We start from the raw sequence: 22,139 nt of genomic DNA on the forward strand, positions 1-22,139 counted from the left end.
ATGTGTGCAAAGGAACTTGAAAAAAATGTTAAGTGGGGGATGCAAGGAGTAGGTACATGTGGTCCGTTGCAGTGTTGTCATATTTGTAAATTATGGCTGTCGCGGATTTGAATAACGACTGATAGGTAAAAAGACTGACGGGGCTAGGTGGGACCCCCGCCCGAGTGGCGCTCGTACTGGCGGAACTGCTGAACCTGGAGTTGTTTGAAATCCTGTACGAACTTCTTGTCCCAGTTGGTCTCCTTCATTTTCCAAAACAAGGGCTTCCTTGATTTCATTAACTCCACGACAGACTTATCGTATTGGTCTAGCATTTCCTTTATGAACCAGTCAGGCAGAATTCTCTCTATGTCATAGTTGAGCTGGAAAATAGCTTCGGGTATATGAGGGAAGTCAGGAAAATGGTTAGCTGTAATTTTCCTTTCCTGAACACATTTGTATATCGTTTTAATAACATCCTTGAAAAAAATCCAATCGGCCTTGGGCATGGAGGCAACCATAGTGGTTAGCATGGTCTTACGCACACTGGGTTGTTCCTGGCAAATAATGGTAGTAACGTGGATAACGTCTTCCCATATGTCCTTCTCCAAAATAGAATAAATTCCCTTTTGGATAATCATTAGGATGATAAGCCAATCGGAGGGTTGTTCTCGGAAGTCCTTATTCTCCATTTTTATTTTTTTCTTTTCCATTCGTATGGCATGTTTTATATACCCAAGAAAGGAGTAATCCAAGAGTGGTTTCATGGATTCGATAAAATCGTTCAGCCCCTTTTCGTCGTTGATAGCTTTTTCACAAATGAGTTGGATTTTTTTTAAGTGTTCTTTTTCTTCATGCTCCATGACAATTTTTATATCATCGTAGAGACTTAATGCGAAAGAGTTAATTATTTTGAGAATTTTTTTTTCTTCTTCATTTTTCGGAGGAGATTCTTCAAGCCTGATTTGCATGAGGGTGGCGTATTCATCGCTCAGTAAGACATCTCGATAGTTATTACAGACGGTGGGGATAAGGTCTTCTTCTGAATAGGCCAATTCATTAATTAGAGTATTTAACCTGAGTTCATTCATTTTCCATTTTTCTCTCATTTTTTGTTTTTCCGCCTGGTCACTTTTGCTGTATATTTCGTACAGTGTCAGTTTGGGTTTATCTTCTGGGTCCAGTAACTCCTGTTCCAGACAGTTGAAAAAACGTCTGTTGATGCTGTTTTGGTTTGCCTCTTCCGTGGTTTTGTCTTCCTTATCATCGAAGTTTTCCTTCTTCGTTAAGTCAGTGAAGGGGGTATTTTGCTCTTTATGACAGTAGGAGAAGTTTTCTTCTGGTCCTATAGCATCACCACTTGAGTTGGTCTCCTCCCCCGGAACGACTAGACCTATCCTGTCGGTAAGTTTCTCCACCTCCGTGAATCTGTAAAAACTCTCCTTGCTTTTCTGCTCATCCGATTTAGCCATACCTTTTTTCCAAACAAGCTTAGCCTCCTCATCCGTCAGGTCAAAAGATATCTTCATATAGTTGACATAATCCTCGAGCTTCATGATCAGTTTGTTCTCCTGTGCCATTTCTAAATTTTTCTTTAATTGTAAAACTGAGTTTCTTCTGAATTCGATTTTTTTCTCTTCGGACCAGTTTTTCATATATTCTGGTTCTTTCGATTTATCATCACAGGTCAGGTTGACCTTTGACTGGAGTTTCAGTTCTTCTACTATCAGTTCTTCCTGTGGAGAGTCTTTCCTTATATGTTTGACCTGCTCCTTGTTTGTTCCTTCCTCTTGATGGTCAACTGGGTTTACATTATTACTGTGTGTGAACTTTTCATTTGGCTCTTCCCTGTTCACGGAGATGTGTTGTGGACCCGTCTTATCGCTGGAGATGTAATCATAGTTAGTCTGCGGCGTGTGTCCATGCATGAGTGTCTCTGCCTTCTTTGACATAGGGTTTAAATAAAAAACTCCTTTCAAATCGTGCTGCAATTTTTTCAATATCCTTTTTTCGCATTCTTTCACAAGAAAACTCACCATATTTCCATGCAGGCCTCTAACCCCACTAGCCACCTTCCCCCTGTGCACAATAAGTTCTACTCCATTTTCCAGAGAACTGAATTTTATTACCAAGCTGTCTTCAGCCTCCCACTTGAAATCATATCCTGAAATTATTATTTCAATTCCATGCTCATCATTTATAACTGTGGTTTTTAGTTTCATTCTGGGGATGCCAAACTCGTTCGGGCCATTGGACTTGGTATTGGCCCACTTCAGGACGAAACTGAAAACATCATCCGCCTTGGCCATGGGAAATTTTTCTCTAAGGAGGATTTCATTCGGTTCTGCATTTACATGTGTGGATGGATTAAATTCATTGTTTGCTGAGGATGCATTATCATATGATAGGTGAAGGATATTTTCCTTTTCAATTACCCCAACCCATTCGTTTATTCCTTTATCTTGTCTCTTCTTCAAATGGATCATAAGAACGGAGAAGTCTCTGCTCCTTTCTAGAAACCACGTAGACTGGTTTATATCTACCATCCCTTTTAGCTTCCCTTCTATTAGACTCTGTGGTTTATTTTTCAGCTTGGCATATAAGTAATCACTTTTTAATATGAAGTGTATGTCATCTGAAGTAACATGCGGGGCAAGACATATCTTCACCTCTACGTTGTCATCCCTCTCTATCCATTCGTATGAACATGTCGTTCCACATCCTTTGTATATTCTGAAGATCTTTCTGCAGGATGGTTTGTCCCTTCTTGGAATAATACCATAACTGGTAATGTAAAACTGTTTACGCTTGATTCGGTTGTTTCTGCTTCTCTGTACCTTTGCCGTTTTCCACCTCCTAAGGCGGGTCCACTTCGTCCTTTGTGGAGCTAAATTCACACATTCGACTGAACTTTTTAAAACACAAATGAGGATGATCAGCGACACCACCAACAAGGGTGTGCGTATTTTTTTACGCATGGCGAGTCGTACGTGGGGACATCTTGGCGGTCAAAGAGAGATCGATGCGTTGTCGCGTTGGTTCAAAGTTCTCAAAAGGGTGTCTCGCCTGAAACTTCTTAACGGAACCTATTTTTAGTGTTCCTCCAAAGAGGCACAAAAAAAAAAAAAAAAAGGAGGAGGTATTAAAAAGGGGTTAGTTAAGAAGGTAGTAGGCGTAGCAATTTCTCTTTGCGCTTTCCCTATGCACAGTTTTTTTTTTTTTTCTAACTTTACCTGACCCGACAAGAGTGTTCATTCCGACGCGCAGTGGTTCACGAATTGGAGGAATTGACCATCTCTGCCGCCTCACTTTACCATCTTCTTATTTTTCCACAAAATTGATCAGTACAGGGTTACGCGATTAAGCGATTAAGGAGCAAAGCGACAAACTTCTTAGTTGCGGAAATTCTTACCCGCCTAGGAGAGAACGAAGCAACGTCAAGGGAGCTTTTCGCCTATCCGTGATTCAACCTAGTTGGTATTTCTCCCCTTTGATATGTTACTAACGCGTATTTTTCACACATGGCGTAGAAAAGAAACGACTTCACTTCATTTGGGACACCACCTTCGAATGGCATAAAAGTACTAGGTTATCTTAAAAAAAAAAAAAAAAAAAAAATTTGCACATATAGGACGCCTCGCGAAAAGGGAAACACATTTTCACCATTTGATTCAAAATTTTTTTGAAAAAAACTGGTGTAAGTTCTAAAGAATGGGAGTTTATCTTTCCTGTGCATTGGGGATGGGGGGGGGGGAAAACAGATAACCCCCCGTTTGCGCATCAAATTGTGTGTCAACCCATTCTCAGGTGGGTATGTTCAACAGAACAAAGCAAAGTCTCAAAAAGGGTAGCAATAAATTTAATTGCCCATTTTCATGTGAACAAAAAAGGAAAGGGTCACATCCTGAAAGAAGTCGATTTAAGGACATACTTGAGAGGATGTCTCAAATTGGTGACACAGGATAATGATCAAAGGATGCAAAGTTATGAAATGATATTTTTAAAGGACAACGTTTATTTTCTTCAACAACTTCTCTTATTCGTTGTTCAACCTTTATTTTATTATATATTAATTTTTTTTTTTTTTTTTTTTTTTTTTTTTTTTTTTTTTTTGTCCGTTGTATGTACACAGTTGTCCCTAGATTAAGGGAGAAGGCGCATTTCTTCGTATCCCCATTAATCACACCATCGGGTGTAAAAAACGCAGTGAAGATGCTTGGCGCTTGATTTGCGCGCCATCCGCAGAATATCCCATCTGTCCAGACTATGATGCTTCTCGAAACGTGTTTCTTTGCGTACCTCAGCATTGGTTGTAAACGGGCGATTTAAAAATGTGACAATTTGACAATTTAACAGTTTGACAATTCTGCGATTTTCTTTTCTATTTTTTTCCATCCCGCTGGTGCTCCATTTTCCACGACGTCCCTTACCAAAACAACAAGTGCAAAATTTCACTACGTCAAAACAAAATGTCTCCTCTTTTTTTTATTTTCTCCTTTTTCCTGTCCCTTTCATTGGAGAGACAAATTGGTCTTGTGGCCAAGCGAATGCAAAGGCCGCTGAATGTGTACTATAGGGATTATTCCGCACATTTGCCGATTGAAGAGCGGGACAAATTAATGAAAATGAAGCTTGATGATGAGGGGAATGAAAATCTGCAGGACGACATAGAGGGCGCTATTGATATAAACAAAATGCATGCACAGGAGAGCGAACTCGGGGCTCTGCTGAAGGGGCAAATGGAGTTGTCGAGGCAAATTCGAGAGGATTTGCGCGGACGCACCAGGAAAAGTGATACTAAAAATTGACAGGCGATGCCTTGCGGAGGAGCAGCATGGGGCCCTCTATAACAAACCTGTGCAACATCCTGTCTCACCGTTCACCCATTTTTAGACAAGCAAATGTCTGTCAAATACAACCATGGGGATAGCGACGCAGTGGATGGATACTGGACGGGAGAAAACAAGGATGCAGAGCATTTTGATGTCGACACGGAAATTGAAGGTTAATGGGGGGCGAGCCCAACATTATGATGCTAGCCGAATGGCTATTCAGTTGCAAGTGTGTACGTGCGGATTGGTAATTCACACGCGTATGTTCAATGTCTATATGTTTCCTCCTCCTCCTTTTTCATCACAGTCCCTACCGATTCGATGCGTGAACCCGTAGTGCTTGTTAAAATTCCAGCAGTTGACATTTACGACCAAATGGAAGTAAGGCTATATACTGATACGTTCCTTGCGGTAGTTCACAAGGGGAGATTAGCTGCTATATACTATAATCATCTTGGCTTTCCCTGTGCGCTCTTTTTCGTAGATGTTACACGACGTTGGGCATTTGATGGATATAAAGAATGAAGATGTGTTATACTGAGGTTGCGAATGTACATTCCCCGCGAACAGTGCGCAGATGCGAAAGCATATTTGCTCTTTCAGAAGCGCAACATTCATGTAGCACACTTTTCACCCTTTTGAAACATAGTGAAGGAAAAAAAAAAAATATATATAATGTACAATTTTCTTGGCGAATTGTTTTGTGTCACTTCATGTTGATCCCTGTTTTCTGTACTTTCCCCTCTTTTCCGTTCTCCCCACTTTTGGGTGGGGAAAAGAATGACGAAAATAGGGACGACCACGTTTTTTATTTTTATATAGAAAAACGTACAGTTGTAGCAGTTATTAGCGTTTTCGTTTTATTACAAATGATGTAGTCCTTTTTTTTTTTTTTTACTCTATATAGAATTGCTAAAATGTGATGACTTGTTCAGGTTGTTATGGAACTTAATTGAAAAAATAATTATACACCGTTCATATATATATATATGTATATATTTTTTAAAATGGCTAGCTGGGGTTATTCCACAATTGACAACTCCACACTTTTTTTTATATTTCTTCCCCTGCGTGAAATGAATAAACTTGTCGAAGCTCCCGACAGAACAGGAGGAGCAACACAATAACAGTGACAAAATCGCCATCGTAAATTGTGTGTGTATTTTATTTTCTACACTGATGAAAAGGTATTTCAGAAAATACTCAAAAGATCCCTCTTGATGCATTTCTCTATTTTGATGAATAGCTAATTTGTTCATATTTTTTGGTCAGTTTTTGTTCTTTTTAGATTTTTTTTTTTTTTTTTCCCTATTTACTTGGTACCCCTTTTGGGCTTTTTTTTTTTTTTTTATTTTTTTATATTTTTTTATATTTTTTTTATTTTATTTTCCTATTCCCTTGTTGCCCCTTTTTGGCTGTTTTTTTTTTTTTTTTTTTTTACTCTTCAACCCAATTTCCCCTCTTACGTGAAAGGCAAAGCGCATTTTATGCATTTACAACGGAGGTTTTTTTTCTTTGCGCCATTTTATTTGAACGCTTTGAAAGGAAGAGGTCAAGGGTTAGCAAATGACGGAATGGAGAACTGGCTAAATACACATATATGCTTAATGTTTATATGCATACATACGTACATATGCAAATACATATACATACAGCTAGGGTGTATTCCATTTTGAGTGCCTTCCCAGTGAAACACATTCGGCATTTTCTCCTGCTAAGGATGCGCAATTACATACAATCATATGATGTTCAATGAAAGCAACACAAATAGCCGAGGGCTTGTGAACAAATGGTGTATGCCCAAAGGGGATTATAGTAGTAGTAGTAGTAGTGATACCCCTGGGGGATTATACCAATGGGGAAAGGAGGAAGATGAAAGAGACAATACAAACTTGATGCAAAATACGTTGTACCTATTTAACCATATAAAAAATGACAAATATATTTTCTCCAAAATAATCGAAAATGTAATTACCTTTTTGAACAAATTAAAAGAAGAAAACAAGTATTATGAATTTCTTTTTTCCTACAGTACATTTCTTAAAAAATATGGACCCCTAGCACATTACACATCTTTTAAAAAAGTTATAGAAACGATTAATCAGCTGAATATTATTGAAGTGTGTATCTCCTTCAATTTCAGTAATGATAGTATATTTCAGACTTTGTTGTCTTCCTACCTGGAGTTGAATTTGAATGAAGCGAACAACATTTACAACATCCTCCTCGAACTGACAAATGTGGTGATAGATGGCTATGCCATTTGGGAAGAGCAAAATACAGGGGACTCAAACTTTGTAGACATTTTAATTTCGCAATGTGAATTGAAATATATTTCAAGGGAGGAAATAAATAAATGGTTTAGCTATGTTAAACAGAATGAAGACAATTACTCCCATGTGCTTTTCTCCCTGATCGACTTTTGTTTAAACTTAATTAACCATGTTCATTGTTCTTTAGCGGAGGGCTCTGTTACGTCTGTTGCGTCTGTTACGCCTGTTACGTCTGTTGCGTCTGTTACGCCTGTTGAGTCTGTTGCGTATGCGGAATATGTGAACGAGTTGGTCGTTCTGAGGAGGAGTCCTTCCCCCTGTAGTAGGGAGGCCCACCACAATGAACACGCAGAGAGGCAAAGTGAAAAATTGACAACCGATGAACGTGATGAAGAGGTACGAAGGGAAAACACGGAACTCAGTTTATATTCTCCAAATGATGTAACCTCCGAAAGTGATAACAAAAAGGAGAGGGCAACCAAATTAACAACTTATGTGAAGGACACTCCTGGACATATATACATTTGCACGTTTGGAGAGAATGTTGTGTGCATGAAAAATGGAGACAACCAGAAGGAACACATCCATGATATCACAATGAATAAGGATAGGAACAAATTTGTATACGAAATAAAATCTCGGAACACCAATTTGTATATATTAAAAATTCTTGTCTGCATCATTTTGAAGGCGTTGAAAGTAGCACACCACCTGAACCAAGACTTGCTCAAAAATTTGTTCTCCTTTTTTAACAAAATCCTACGTGACATTATAAAATGCATTTACGAGAAGAACGATGTTCTCTTTCTTAACTTGTTCTTCACGGATATATTAAAGACTATACACGTTCTGATCTCCTTCTATAATGAGAACATCGAGCAGACACCCAAACGAACCATGCTCTTTTACAAATGTTTCAATAAGGTTATCGACCAGGTTTGTATATACCTGCATAATAAGACATTTTTCAGAGACATGTTCCTTGGCAGAGTTGAAGAATCTACCCACCTGGGGAAGTCGCTCCAGAAATATGCACATAATTTTAAGGAAACCTGCTATATGTTGTTCTGCTTATTCTATGCCATTTTGGAGAAACTCAATCGTGTGAATAATGAAATTTTTTTATTTTTCTGCTGCGTGCTTGATGCAGAGGAAGAAGGGGTTCTAGAACCCAGGAGAGTTAATGAATCAGCTAGCCAATCCACAGAACCATGTATGGTAAAGTCGCTCTATCGGACGCTCTGTTTGAACAGGAAGTTTTTGCATAAGTGCAGGAAGGATCTGGGAGGAAAGAGTATCAATCGAATCATTAACATTTTTATATTTTTGGAGAAGAAAATTAATAAGTACTTTTTTTTTTTCAAGTACATTTTTGGCTATGTGTGGAATAGGTTCTCCAAAGGCGCTCTCAATAGTGAAGGACGGGCTAGCCGTGTTCACCCATCTTCGAAGAGTGACTACCTTACGGCACGTCGTCGTTGGCCGCTGGGCAAACCACCGAACAAGCTGCAAACTGTGATGAAGAGGATAAAGTACGTTTTGTTAGACATGTTTACCAAGTACACAAAATTGCTCATGGCTTATAGATTCCATTTTCCCAGATTCAAGCATGCGGAAAATGAAAAAGAACCTTTCAGGGATGAGTTCCTTATGTACATGAAATCCATCGAATGGGTGTTGTTTTCGATTTTTGTTTATTCCCCCAATGGTGTGCTAACTAAATTGAACGGGTATGCAACGGAGAGCGGAAAACTGATAAAATTGGCCCATGGGGGGAGGAGCCAATTCTCGGCCTTCAATCGGGACCTGTACTGCTTTAGCGACGGGAAATACAGCGTGCCGAGCGATTCATCTAGTGGAACATCTAATGGTGCGTCGGGTGGTACATCCATTGGCAGGTCCAATTGGGTGGAGAGATACCCCTGCGTAGGGGACAGCCCTGATAACAGTGATAGTGATTGTCACGGCAAGAATTCCCAGATGATGAGCGAGTCGTATCCGCCGAATGACGAATGGGGGGCACGCCCATGCGACTTCATCGTGCTGAATGCCCTCTGCATAATTTACGCAAACATAATGGAGGAGTTGACTAGCCATCGGTATCGATATGTTTACTTTAAGCAGTGTCTGGTGCATGCAGAATTTATGAAGAAGTTGCGGTTGGTACTGCTAGGAATTGCAGGGAGCGGATGGAATGGCGGGAATGCGGCCACCAGGGGGGAGGCGCAAGTTAGCATAGACATGGGGATTGATGGGGGGAGACACCACTTTGAGTACTACTTCGATTTTCCATACGAACTCCTATGCGTGATAATCATTCGCCAGTTAAAGTTTTTCTCAAATGACACCCTGGTGTGTTACACAATATGTACAGCTATGGTGGAGTTCCTTTTCTACATCAGCTCATCAATGAACCCGTACTTTTTTACCATGTCTAGAAGGTTGTGGACAATACTTGGGCATCAAATAAACAAAAACGAAGAGACAATGGCCCTGAAGATGCTAACGAAGATATTCTTTCACATCTTGTCGGGTAGGAGGAAAGAAGATACCGTTCTCCGAAGCAGGAACGAACGGTTATTTACACAAAGCATTTTCAACAATGACCAACAACACTTGTTACTCTCCTTTTTGAGAAAGCAATTTTTTGTAAACGATGTTGGAAAGAATTATATATTTTTTTATGGGACACTCCTGAGGGGTATACAATCTGAGGAACTGGTTCTTGGGGTGATGGAATTTTTTTTTGGCTCGTTCCATGTGCATCTGCAGTACACTCTGAACGTGTTAGTGCGATTTTTGAATTTGTACGAACGTGGCGTGGATGCGTCAGCGCGTGAAGCGATGAGCGATAAGATGAGTGAAGCGACTGCTCAGGTGAACGATGAGGCGACTGCTCAGGTGAATTATGAGGCGACTGCTCAGGTGAATTATGAGGCGACTGCTCAGGTGACATCTCAGCTGAACGATGAGGAGGCGATTGGTCCATCTGGCAAAGGAGAGGGGAGCTCTGCACTGGAGGTGCCTCTGAGTGTGAACAGGGAAGGCACGAGCGAACCGATGGAGGAAGACAACATTATTTCGCTGTATGTATACTTTGATCTGGTGAATGTTTTTCCGGCCAACTTCCTAACTATAATAAGTGATATAAACCTGATGCGGGAGATACAGAAAACCATCCTCTTCTTTACATACGTGAACGATGAGTACAAATTACTGGAACAGAGAGAAGAAGAGCACAAACATATGCTCATGGTGAAGAGGATCAAGCGGACTGGCATGCAGTACTATCATAGCAGCGCCAAGATTTATTTCCCCCTGGTCATATCTTCTCTCATTTCTCATTATCTAATTTTCATCCTTAGAGATGTTAAGTCAAGAATTCCTTGTAGAATTATTTGCAATTTCTACGAGAATTTTTTCAGCAACCGATATTTGTATACGTTGTGTAGTAACAACGTGTACATGCGTGTGTTGAGCGACTCGTTCATTATTTTGCAGTATCTTCGACAGGGCGGAGTGAATGGGGAAATTACAAGAGGTGATGTGTTCATGGACCACCCATGGGGTGTTGTTAAGGGTACTGACGAGGACACGAACAAAAGTTCTGAAGTGGACAAACATAATCCGGAGAAATACACAAAGGAGGATCTCAGTATAGGGGGGAAAGATCGAAGCAGTGACAAAGCAGAAGGGGAGTGTTCCAACCAGATGGATACCCTGTCATCGTGTTTGTTTCAGGTGTACATACATTTTCTGGAAGAATATGCCACCATGTTTCATGTAGCCATCGTAACGTTGGTGAAGAATAAAATAATGTGGTGTGGGGAGAGCGGGAGGGACCAATCGAAAGGCTTCTTCACAACAACCAAGATGAACGAGGGCAGTACTCTAAAACGGTTAAACGATATTAACACGCCTCGCAGGTTAAGCGAGGGTAGTAATATGAAACGGTTGTATGAGCCCATTGTACGGAGCGACTTCGCCGCGCTGGACGAGTCGACCTTCTGTCAGAAGATGTATTTCGATTTGAACCAAGAGGGGAAGTACAGTTCGTCGTTTAGACATTTGATGCGTTCCGTCCTGGATGTTTTTTTTTGTAAACCCGGCATGGTATTACCAGGAAGGGGGGAGATGTTAGCAAAACAGGTAGTTGCCGTGGGGGAGGTACATACGCAAGATAAAGTACATTTACTGCAGGCACGGAGAAATAAAATTTTAATTACCTTTTTTAGAAACACCTTTTACGTACACAGCTGTGCAGGGGATTACATCAAGGATAGTCTTTCCAGACTTGTGGGAGCACCCCCCTTCGGGAAGAACTGGGTGTGTTGTAAGGAGTTGGAGGAGTTGGCACGCTTGGTTTTTTGCGTAGTGGACTGTGTTGATGTTTAACAAGGCTTCGCACATGGTATCAGACAACGTATCACACGGGGTTAGAGGGGGAGGTATTCCCTTTAGAAGGGAGTTTCCCTTGCCCATTAGACTTCTCTTCCGTTAAGCTATCCAACCGGGGGAGGCGTGTACACCTGCCCCACTTGGCAGTTATTCACTTCGAACTTCATCCGCCCGTAGCTTTTTTTTTTTTTTTTTTTTTTTTTTTTTTTTTGCATATAGTTTTCCGCTGCGTCGAAATTACTGCCGCTTTTACACTGCTGAACGACAGTCTGTACCAAATGTAGAAGCACGCCCGTATGCACCGAAAGCGCATGCATCGTACGACTGCGCAGTTGTATAGACTGCAGTGGACTGCAGTCGCGCTTTGTTTTTGTGTCAACTGGACTTTTTTCCTAAGTACCCGCCTTTTTTTTTTTCTTTTCATTTTTTATTTCCCGATTGGTTCATTTTTTTTTTTTTCATAATTGAGAGAACTCTACACACTTACAAAAGGAGTACAACACTGCTTCAGAGGACCGTGTAGCTGCGGGAAATCTGTCCCATAGGTTTATAAGTTCCCCCGCCGACATGTACATATGGCACACTTGTAAACGCACAATTGTTTACATGCGTGGTGAGCAAAAAGGTGACTTCAAAATGGGACGAACGGGAAAGCGCGTTCTGTTTTAACGAAGGGTGATGATTCTTGACTGATTGGATGAATGGCTAATTTTTTTTTTTTTTTTTTTTTTTTTTTTTTTTTTTTTCACCTGAACGGTTCATACAGTTAGCTATTTTTTTTTTTTTTTTTTATGCATGCCCTCTTTTGCTGTTCCGAACGAGGAAAGCATAACTCTAGGGAACATTTCGCTGATGACAAAAGGAGCCACACGGTAGAAACACAGATGTGTAGGACCTTTCCTTGTCAAAGGAAAATCACTCGCGTATGCTTTTTTTCCGGCAGCATTCCTGCTTCGCTATTAGTAATGATAACCTTAATCCGAACGAGTGCAAGCTTGGCTCCTTTTTTTTTTTTTTTATAACTGACTAGAGCACGCGCGAAGAGGGAGGAAGCATAATAATGGGAGTACCTGGAGGTGTGCAAGGGGCGCGATGTGACATGAAGCCATGTAACTCAACGCGTAAGCAGTGGTAGCGGAAAGAAACCGAATAAGTCGAAAACGGCATAAATGTTAAAGAAGAGGAGAACGCCCCACGCAATCCGAGCGGCTGAGAACAAATACTCCACAAGGGCAGAATTAACTAACCCGAATTAGACAATCATTTTTGTTACGTTACACCAGTGCCTCGCGCAAAGAGAACATAGTAGCACTGAAGAAGCACAGACACCATCTGAGGCGTCACCCGTGCAACATCCTACCGTGGCGCAATCCCCACGTGACAAGACATACCCCGGAGGAGTATTCGGATCGATCGAGCCTCCTTTCCTACACATGCAAATGCACCAATAGAATGGGTAATGCTGTGACGTCATTCATGCGAGATTGCTGCGACAGGTTTTTTCGTAAACAGATAATTTTCCAAATTCGAATTTGTGGCCCAGCGCAAAGTGGGAAAACCACTCTAGTCAAGTACCTTGTTCATAGCCGATTTTTGAAGGTCAAACCGACGGAAGGTGTGTGCATATGTTCGTTTGGGAGGAGTGCCTCCTGATCGTCTGTCAAAAATTGGGAGCACCTTACAAATATTCTCCTACAACACGTGTTCTCACTCCTTCTCTCCCCTCCCCCTCCCGTTTTGCTAGGCCTCGTGCCGGAAAAAATCGACTTTGAAGAATTTTCAGTCATCATATGGGACTCCCGTTATAGCATAGAGGACGACGTAACCCGCAAAAAATGAAAAAAAATACATAATAAATAAATGAATAAATAAATAAATGAATAAATAAATGAATAAATAAATGAATAAATAAATGAATAAATAAATGAATAAATAAATGAATAAATGAATGAATAAATAAAAGAATGGATAAATGAGTCCCCCATTTAGCCCATCTGATCAGGCAAACGGCGTTTGCTCGTGTCGGCATGCACCGTAGTTGCTCATTCGTTCTAGTGCCAAAGAGCTTCTAAATTAAAAGACACACCTGGTTCTTTCCCCCACTGTACAGGCGTCTATTAACAGGCTAGACATCGACGCGGTCATTTACTGCATCGATCTCTCCGACCACGGGAGGTTAAAGATAGGTAAAAAAAAAAAAAAAAAATAAATAAATAATAATAAAATGCGTACAGGAGAAGATGCCTACTGAGGGGCATCACTCCCCCCCTGTTCGTGTTGCCTCACAATTTGCCAACCACCCCTTCAGCGAAAAGAGGATTCTACAAGGTACTGCAGGACTACAACCACATTGATGACTTCCTAGTCGTGGCCAGCAAGCAAGACAGAAAGAGCTGCATGCTTCTACAGCATGTGAGGAGCGAGCTAAAGATTGACCACATCGTTGATAGGAACTGGTAAAAACATACACACACACATACATACATATATATATATACATACATATATATATATATATAATAAAATGAAATAAAAAATAAAAGAAGTTTTTGCCGGAGGAGACATCCCTGTAAGCACACAAATGTTCCCGTCTGCATATACCAACTTCACCTACATGTGTGCACTTAATTATTCCATTTTTTTTTTCTCCCCTGTCCTTTGAAAAGCCACTTAGCAGAATGCTCTTCGAAAACTGGACACGGTGTGGAGCCCGCCATGAACTGGCTCTTCAATCAGCTAATGAATCGTCGCAAGCGGAATTTGTGTTTCATAAAATAAATGTGCATTAGTCTCTTACCTCCCGATAGGAGGTAGGGCTGCTTATCTGCCCTGTGCAATCACACCTTGCAAGTAGCAAGCCAATGTGCACCGACCCCATTTTAACCTGATCAACATTGCTAACAATTACCTTCTTCATTTTTGTAAAAAATATTTTCACCCCTCAAAAAAAAAAAAAAAAAAAAAAAAAAAAAAATGTGAAATACAATTTTGCGTCATGGTGAAATGGAAGTGGAGTAGCCAAGAGGTGAAGGTAATTTTTCCTTATGCACGCAAAGTACCCCATTTTTACGGGTAAGAGGGGATTTCGTTCCTAGAATCTGCACGAGTGGCATTGCTGGCATGTGTTCCACTCTGGTGTATGAGCCTTTTCCAAGTGCGGCATCGAACCTCAATGACTACTCTCCGGACCTCCCATTTTTATGAAAAAAAAAAAAAAAAAAAAAAAAAAAAAAAGGTGGTGCCTCCTATCTTTTGCACCACTCAGGCTAACTAGCAGCGGTGTCAAATAGTGTTAATGAGAAATAAGAAAAAATAGATCCCCTAGGTGATCAATAGCCCATTCATTCGCAAGCCCAAGGTCGCTCATATGCAACTTGGATATAACATGACCCTTACGTCCTTTTTTTTTTTTTTTTTTTTTTTTTTTTTTCTTTTCTGCCGACTTGTACGCTCGACGGGAAGATGAGAATTCCTCCCCCAGAAGGTGGTAATTTCATGCTACTGTAGCCATGATCGTCTGTGTGCAAGGACTGGGGGGGGGGGAGTAGGTGCTTACGCATCGGCGCGTACATAGGTGTGTGTGGTCAACAGGGGAGGGGGGGATAGGAAGGTCCAGGAGGGAAGGAGAAGAAGGGGTAAGGAGGCAAAAGGGATCAGGGCTAAGTGGTGTAGGCGAAAATGTTGGGAACAGCTTTCTATGTAGCTCAGCTACTACTGTTGCTAACGCAGATTTTTGAATGCAGGAAGAGGCACACCCAGCAGGGATACCTAAACGGTATTGCTCACCGTACACCTAGACATGAGGGGAGAAGCAGGATAAATAAAAACTACTTAAGGAAAAAAAAAAAAGATAAAGAGAAAGAATATTATGAGAATTTCTTTAGAGAATTGGATAAAATATTTAATGATGAAGATGATGAACAGAAGAAGGTGGAGGAAGAGGAGAGGAGAAAGGAGGAGGAAATGGATGCTATAAGTGAGAAGGATCTTCTGGAGGTGAATTTCTGTAATTATGAGAGGGACCCGAGGAGCTTGGCTAACCTCGTCAAGAACAGGACGGAGCACGAGGAGGGGAATAGGGAAGACGCAGACAGGGAATCAAGCACTAAGGGAGAACCTTCTTCTGATGAAGTATCTATGCATAGTGGGAAGAAGGAGACTATGCCATACAGCTACGACTACGAGCGAGTGCTTAAGGGGAAGGAATACCTTCCTGAAAAAATCCTCCTAAAGGAGAAGTTCTCTGTGGAGGAAGACGAAGAGAAGCTAGTTGACCGAATCGACGTGAACACTATGAATGATTTTTTGAGTAATTATCAGAATAATTTCCAAGAGCCTTTTTACAAGGGACGCAGGGATAGATATTTCGGTCGGGAAGACCTACAAAGGGGGAATTCCGCTTCGGAGGTAGGGGAGGAGAAGATGTTAAGGGGTGCAGCCAGTGCAGAGGTAGACATAAAGGATGGTGACATTGGGGAGGATCAACTGGAAAGCGTACACTTTTTGAGGAACGTACGGCGAGAGTTCGACCGCGAGCGAGACTGCGATATGGACGAAGCGGTACGTCAGGTGGAGGGGCAGTTCGTGCAGGGGAACGTCACAGGAGACGGAAATAGGAATTATAATAAGGATTGGAATAGCGATGGGGGGGAGATGGAGGGAGGATTGTCCTTTGAGAAACATGTGGAGGAAGAAATAAAGAGGCGCAGCACGGACGACGAGACTGTTGACAAATTAATACGGAACAAATTCATAGACATGTTTAAAGTGGACGATGCGGTTAAGAAGACAAATGAACAAATAAAGAAAAGTCAAAGCGTAAGTGCACTGCTGGAATTGTTCAGTGAAAAAAAACCAAAGAACATAATAAACATTATGTACATGTTCATGTATATTTACAGATTTCAAAATGCAAACATGATGGAATATATATATGATAGAAGATTTGCCTTTTTAACGGATACCTTTGAACAGGTGTTAAAATTTTACCTGTACATGTTCAGAAAAAATATGAACTGTTCAGGTGAAAAAAAGAAAGAAAGGACTGTAGTTTTAAATAGTAGGAATATTATCTTTTTACTAAAATATATGAACAGGTTGAAATTATTTTACGTGAATTTAAATATTTACAATTTGCTATTTTTGATCATGTCTCAATCGCTTGACATGTTCAGCATCGATTCCTTGGTGGTTCTCTTGGCGTACTTGAATGAGTACTCCTACTACGGAAATGAGGTTCACAAGAAAATTAACCTTTCAATTTTGAAAAGGATCTTTGAACTTGTGCGTGTTGATCGGTCCAACATGTCTAGACTCCATTTTGGCCACTTCAAGTTGCTCGTGCCACTGTTGGTGAAGCACAGGTATGTGGGCTCTGTTGATGGTGTTGATGATGCCGCGTCCCTCCTGTTGGATCACTTCGCCAAGGATACTCAACGCGCAATTGAAAGTGTGCAGAGTGGGAAAGCCTACTCGCGTAGCAAAGACATCTGTGATATCCTCTTCTACGACTCAAAAACGAAAGAACAGAAGAAAAACAAAGAAAATTACATGGCCTATCTGGAGAACCAACAAATGCAACAGAGGAAGAAAGACATAAAATTCCTTTACACTTTTTTACAATACTTAATGATTGGTAAGTTTGCCCATGAGGAGGAAACTGTACAAAGGCTAGTGGATTTATTTTTGGGAAACCTTTCCTTGTTCCAAGTGGAAGATGTAATGACAATTTTTTTCAACTCCGAACAATTGCAGTATGGAGAACAGTACAGTGCGTTGGTAAACCGCTGCAAGAATGAGTTGCTGCAACGGAAAAGTTTGTTAAAGGATTTCCAGATAAACCAGGTGCTCTCCTTTTTCATACTGGGCTATAGGCGTTCCCTGCTATACCGGGACTACCACCGGCGACTTTTTTCGCACGCACGCTATGTACTGCGGAGGGACCAACTGAATAGGGGAGAAAACCCGAACGTGGGTATTGTGGACACCGTGCCCCGCCTACTGTCATGCAGAAGCGAAATGCGCACCATGCATCGGAAGCACCTTTTGAGTAACGAATCGTTCAGGGACCCGCAGTTCCTCTACGACTTCACTCACGACATACATATATTTGTAAAATTTAAAAATGTGCACCTCCTAAAATTCGTGTACAACATGTACCTACTGAGTCTCCTCTACTACAAAAACGCCGATGTCCTTCGTATAGTATCGGAAGTATCACACGACTTAATCGAAACGAACATTTTTTCCTTTATTGATCAGTACGCCTACTACATGTATGAAGATCTATACATCATCATTAAGGCATTCAAGTATGTATCCTTTTTTCAAATAGATTTGATTGAGCCATGGAAGAAGTTCTTCTTCCTTCTCGAACACTTTTCAAGTGCATTGAACTTAGAGAATATCTATGACATTTTTTTTTTCATTAACATTTGTAATCTCCAAAAACTCAAGTGCGAAAATTACAACGTGTTCAGAGTTCTGACTGAGCGCATGAAACGGATTTTGGAAATTCTGGCCAAACACGATCTTCACCAATTTAGTACGCACCCGCACACATACCTGCTGAACATTTTGAACCTCGTCAGGGAGAAACAGAACGAGCATATGTGCGCCTTTGCCCAGACTTTCTTCTACTCCGTGTATACGCGCCTATGTGGGGACTGGACTGACAATACATCGACGGGCAATATCTCAACTGACAATAACACTAGTGGGAATACCTGCATTGACCCGCGCGAAGCATATCGAAAAGTGAACAGACGACCATACAACTTCCGAGACGCGCGGCTCTTCCTCCAATCATTCTTAGCCTACCACAATGAAAAGCAGCAACATATGAATTTGCCAATTGTCCACTTCATTCTTCTCAATGTGGAGGATTTTTTCTCTCAGCTTCGCGAAAGTGTGCAGTATTACCATAGTAGCTACATATATGGGGCCCAGATGGAGGAGTTTCTCTCCTTGATACGCCAACTAGTTTACAGAAAATTGTACAACGGGCACATTATGCGCACCCTTGTCCTCATAATTAAACACATGATACATATCCAGGAGATTCACAATGGTAATGATTATGACAGCGGGGTAAACATTTTTAAGCCCTTCTTTGCGCATTTTCCCAAGGTGACGGATGCGAATGTGTGGCGCTTTATTCGGCGGCACCCATCACTGAGCTTCTATCCGTAGACCCCATGGGAGGGGGGTTTAGAAAAATCAGATTGAAATTTTTTTCATTTACCCAACATTTTCACTTGTTCATCTTTTTCCCCACATTTGGATTTTTTTTTTTTTTTTTTTTTTTTTTTTTTCGTGTGTGCAACTGCTTCCTGGAAGTCTGCTCTTCTCCTCCCCCCAAAATGAACACCTGTCACGTCTGCATTTTTTTAAACCAAATGTGTTACACATGGTGGGGTTTACGCAGCGTAAAAATTAACTTTTTTTTTTTTTTTTTTTCTTATCCTTTCGGGGTACTGTTCCTTGAACAGATTACATATGCAGTTGTGCAGGGTTCTGAACTCTGTTTTTGTTTCTTTTCCCGAGCATGTGCATACGTGCGAAAACGCCAAGGGGAAGAAACGTACAGAGTAATATATTCAGGAATGCCTACCAGTTGCTACAGAAGTGTATAAATATTTGCAACAAACGGTTAAGTACACTTTGGAGTACTATTCGGGTCCACTGCATCAGCCCATTTTTGCCACGGTTGCTTCAAATTTGGGTGGACAGAAAGAAAAAAAAAAAAAAAAAAAAAAAATGACAAAATTTCCCCGCCAGAGGATATTTATTAGGAGTTACCTCCTCGGGGAATTTTTTTTTTTTTTTTTTTTTTTTTAAATTGCAAAATTGCAGGGAAAAAAAAAAAAAATGCCATGGGATGGTTTAAATGCGGTACGCTTCCGTCCGTCCAACGCAAACAAAAACACAAACGCGCAATTTTTCAGCACGCGCTCATTTCCTTTCCTTTAGATCGCCACGGTTGAACATGAACGTGAATGTATTGGCGACTGGAGATGACTTGTGTGTTTCTTCCTTTTGTTGCATGTAACATCACTTCTCTTCAGATGACTTTGATTTGTCCCTTTTATTGTGTGTTTCTCTCTTTTCCTCTGTTTTTTTTTTTTTTTTTTTTTTTTTTTTTGGAAAGTGTTTCCCCCGTCTCACGTCCGCCTGTGCAGAATTATCCCCGTGTTTTGGAACAAAACCGCCGAACGTTAGTTGGACAGTTACCGGGTAGTGAACGCGGAATTTCCATCCGAAGGGCGTGGTGTCAACCAGACTTCCTACACACACGTACCGAGAGCTGGGGGAACAACACCTTAACAGAGACACCGCGAATGCTGCTAAAAGGGAGAGGTGCGCATCGTGGCATGTCACTACAGCGCAGTGAAGCCAATTCGGATGTTAAAATTTTTCCCAATTGGCTCCAGCTAGCGCAAAGGTAGTTTTTTTTTTTTTTTTTTTTTTTTTTTTTTTTTTTTTTTGCACACATTTTGGCTAGCTTTCCCCCGCTTCAAAATGAGTGACTGCGGAAGCTTCATCTCCATTGACAACAACAACGATGAGACAGGTACGAGCGAATGGAAGGATCACATGAATCTGGACAAGTTCTTGGATTACGACATGGATTTTATCAATGAGGAGGACAGGTACAAGTATGTAGGAGCAGACATAAGGCAGAGGTATGATTACTACGACATCAGAAATGATCAGGTTTCATTTCTCCAGAAAGATAATGTCAAGTATAGTAACATCGCTGTAGGTAACCGAAAAAATGAACAGGTCAATACCTTCATGAAATTAAAAAAAGAATTGTATACTATTGCGTATAAGAATTATAGGTACCAAATAGGAAAATCGATCACCACGGAAAAGAAATCCGTGGGGGAGGAGGTGGACGCTACGGGCCAGACAGTTCAGGAAGGCACTCCTTTGTCCAGTGATGGAAACAGAGAGGGAAAGGAGAAAGGGAAAAAGACTTACGACCTTCTGAACAATGAGTTGGGAGCTGCGTTGGGCAACAAAATCGAAGACACATACAATGAAATAAAAAGCAGTGTGAATTGGTTAGGGAACTTTTTCTCAAATAATGAACAAAATGAAGAGAAAAAAAAAATAAATATTTTTTACAATGATTTATACTTCCTTAGTGACATAACCATTTTACGCTTTCTAGACACGTACGATTATAATTTACTAAAAACTTCGAATAAAATTATAAAATTTATTTTGTGGAGACAAATGACTTTCTCAATTTTTAACAAAAGCCAGTGGAAAATAAAGAGGGGCACAAGTTCTATGGAATGGGAAAAGGAAGAGTCAATGGCGACTGCATTAGCCAATGGAACAGGGACAACGGCGGTGAGCATAGCCGGGGATCGGGACAATACCTTCATCAACCCTGTGCATATCAAGGACATTTTAATGAAGACCAATATTTTCAGGTGCGGATGTGACAAAAAATCGAGACCCATGCTTTATATAAAAATACAGGAAAAATTAAACATGCAAGAGGACGAATTGTTCTTGCTACTGGTTTATCACGTCGACATGTGCATGAACAGTATTGATTACTCAAAATGTTACGAAGAAAAGGGAAAGGCAAATGCGGGAAATGGCAACACGGAGTGTAAAGGCCAATTCGATGAATCCACATTGCAGCTAGTCATTATTGTGGATTGCCAAAAATTTGAATTGAATAATATGATCAGCGTTGATTGCATTAAAAAAATTATTAACATTTTTAACGAATTTTATACAGATGTTTTGTACAGAATTTATATTATAAATGTCCCCTCCTTTTTTAAAAAAGTTTGGTCTCTTTTTAATATGTTTATTGATAATCACACATTGAAGAAAATTATTTTTATAAATAAAAAAAATATCAACTTGATGTACGACCATATTGATACACACGTCATGAAACATTTCGATAAAAACACGGATAAAGACAAAGCCCCTTCGGACGACTCTTGCATTTTCTTCCCCTCCACTTCCCTGTACTATAAGTACGACGAGATGTACTATAAGAAGCTCGCTGGTTACGTGGACACCTGGGTGGGTACAATGATCCAGGTGAACCACTGAGCGGGAGGACAAGTACCCCCTCCGCATTGTTTGCAACTTTTTTTTTTTTTTTTTTTTTTTTTTTTTTTGTGGAGCTAGCCAAAATGGAAGGCACACTACTAGCGCTATTTCACCTTACCTGTTCATAATTTTTTTCAATTTTGTGAAATTTTGCGCGGTTACTCGTACCGAGTGATGGTGTGCATTTTTGTTCAGTCCTTTTTTTTTTTTTTTATCTTTCTCCATTTGGTTTAGACACCCATTCAGCGACGATGCGATTTCCGCGTCTATTTGTTTTGTATTTTATGGTTGCCTATATGAGAATGTACGAACTGTAGGCGAGAACGGGTACCTACCCCTCGTTGCAACCGACAAGAATTAACGCGAATAACTGCGAAGCTGTGGTTCTTGCCGCGCAATTTTTTCATTCCTGTTGTTACTGCTCTTGTTGGTGCGTTTTTTTTTTTTTTTTTTTTTTTTTTTTTAACTATCTCGCCACCCCCATAAGTGTTTATTCCCTTGCCTGCAGTTGCAAAAGACTAAAGTGTTTCATTCTGTGATTTGTGCTTACATTATTCCAATTCGCAAA

At 40.6% G+C, this 22,139-nt stretch overlaps 6 protein-coding genes across 6 annotated transcripts; 5 read left to right on the forward strand and 1 right to left on the reverse strand.

Moving 5' to 3' along the window:
• Positions 1-143: 143 nt before the first annotated feature.
• On the reverse strand, positions 144-2,957 carry PKNH_0718200 (uncharacterized protein; the record flags this gene model as incomplete). The annotated part of the gene is made up of 1 exon (XM_002258437.1): positions 144-2,957. One exon carries the CDS (start codon positions 2,955-2,957, stop codon positions 144-146), a length of 2,814 nt encoding a protein of 937 aa, XP_002258473.1.
• Positions 2,958-4,448: 1,491 nt separating this feature from the next.
• Positions 4,449-5,352, forward strand: PKNH_0718300 (conserved Plasmodium protein, unknown function; the record flags this gene model as incomplete). Its single annotated transcript, XM_002258438.1, has 4 exons — positions 4,449-4,770; positions 4,873-4,983; positions 5,119-5,192; positions 5,296-5,352. 4 exons carry the CDS (start codon positions 4,449-4,451, stop codon positions 5,350-5,352), a joined length of 564 nt encoding a protein of 187 aa, XP_002258474.1.
• Positions 5,353-6,553: 1,201 nt separating this feature from the next.
• Positions 6,554-11,479, forward strand: PKNH_0718400 (conserved Plasmodium protein, unknown function; the record flags this gene model as incomplete). The annotated part of the gene is made up of 1 exon (XM_002258439.1): positions 6,554-11,479. One exon carries the CDS (start codon positions 6,554-6,556, stop codon positions 11,477-11,479), a length of 4,926 nt encoding a protein of 1,641 aa, XP_002258475.1.
• Positions 11,480-12,934: 1,455 nt separating this feature from the next.
• Positions 12,935-14,260, forward strand: PKNH_0718500 (ADP-ribosylation factor, putative; the record flags this gene model as incomplete). Its single annotated transcript, XM_002258440.1, has 5 exons — positions 12,935-13,097; positions 13,227-13,303; positions 13,593-13,668; positions 13,791-13,938; positions 14,149-14,260. 5 exons carry the CDS (start codon positions 12,935-12,937, stop codon positions 14,258-14,260), a joined length of 576 nt encoding a protein of 191 aa, XP_002258476.1.
• A 900-nt stretch (positions 14,261-15,160) lies between these two features.
• Positions 15,161-18,673, forward strand: PKNH_0718600 (conserved Plasmodium protein, unknown function; the record flags this gene model as incomplete). Its single annotated transcript, XM_002258441.1, has 1 exon — positions 15,161-18,673. The coding sequence occupies one exon, from the start codon at positions 15,161-15,163 to the stop codon at positions 18,671-18,673; it is 3,513 nt and encodes a 1,170-aa protein (XP_002258477.1).
• Positions 18,674-20,002: 1,329 nt separating this feature from the next.
• Positions 20,003-21,571, forward strand: PKNH_0718700 (CRAL/TRIO domain-containing protein, putative; the record flags this gene model as incomplete). Its single annotated transcript, XM_002258442.1, has 1 exon — positions 20,003-21,571. One exon carries the CDS (start codon positions 20,003-20,005, stop codon positions 21,569-21,571), a length of 1,569 nt encoding a protein of 522 aa, XP_002258478.1.
• Positions 21,572-22,139: the final 568 nt, after the last annotated feature.

Source organism: Plasmodium knowlesi (assembly GCF_000006355.2).
Source record: "Plasmodium knowlesi strain H genome assembly, chromosome: 7".
Lineage (NCBI taxonomy): Eukaryota > Apicomplexa > Aconoidasida > Haemosporida > Plasmodiidae > Plasmodium > Plasmodium knowlesi.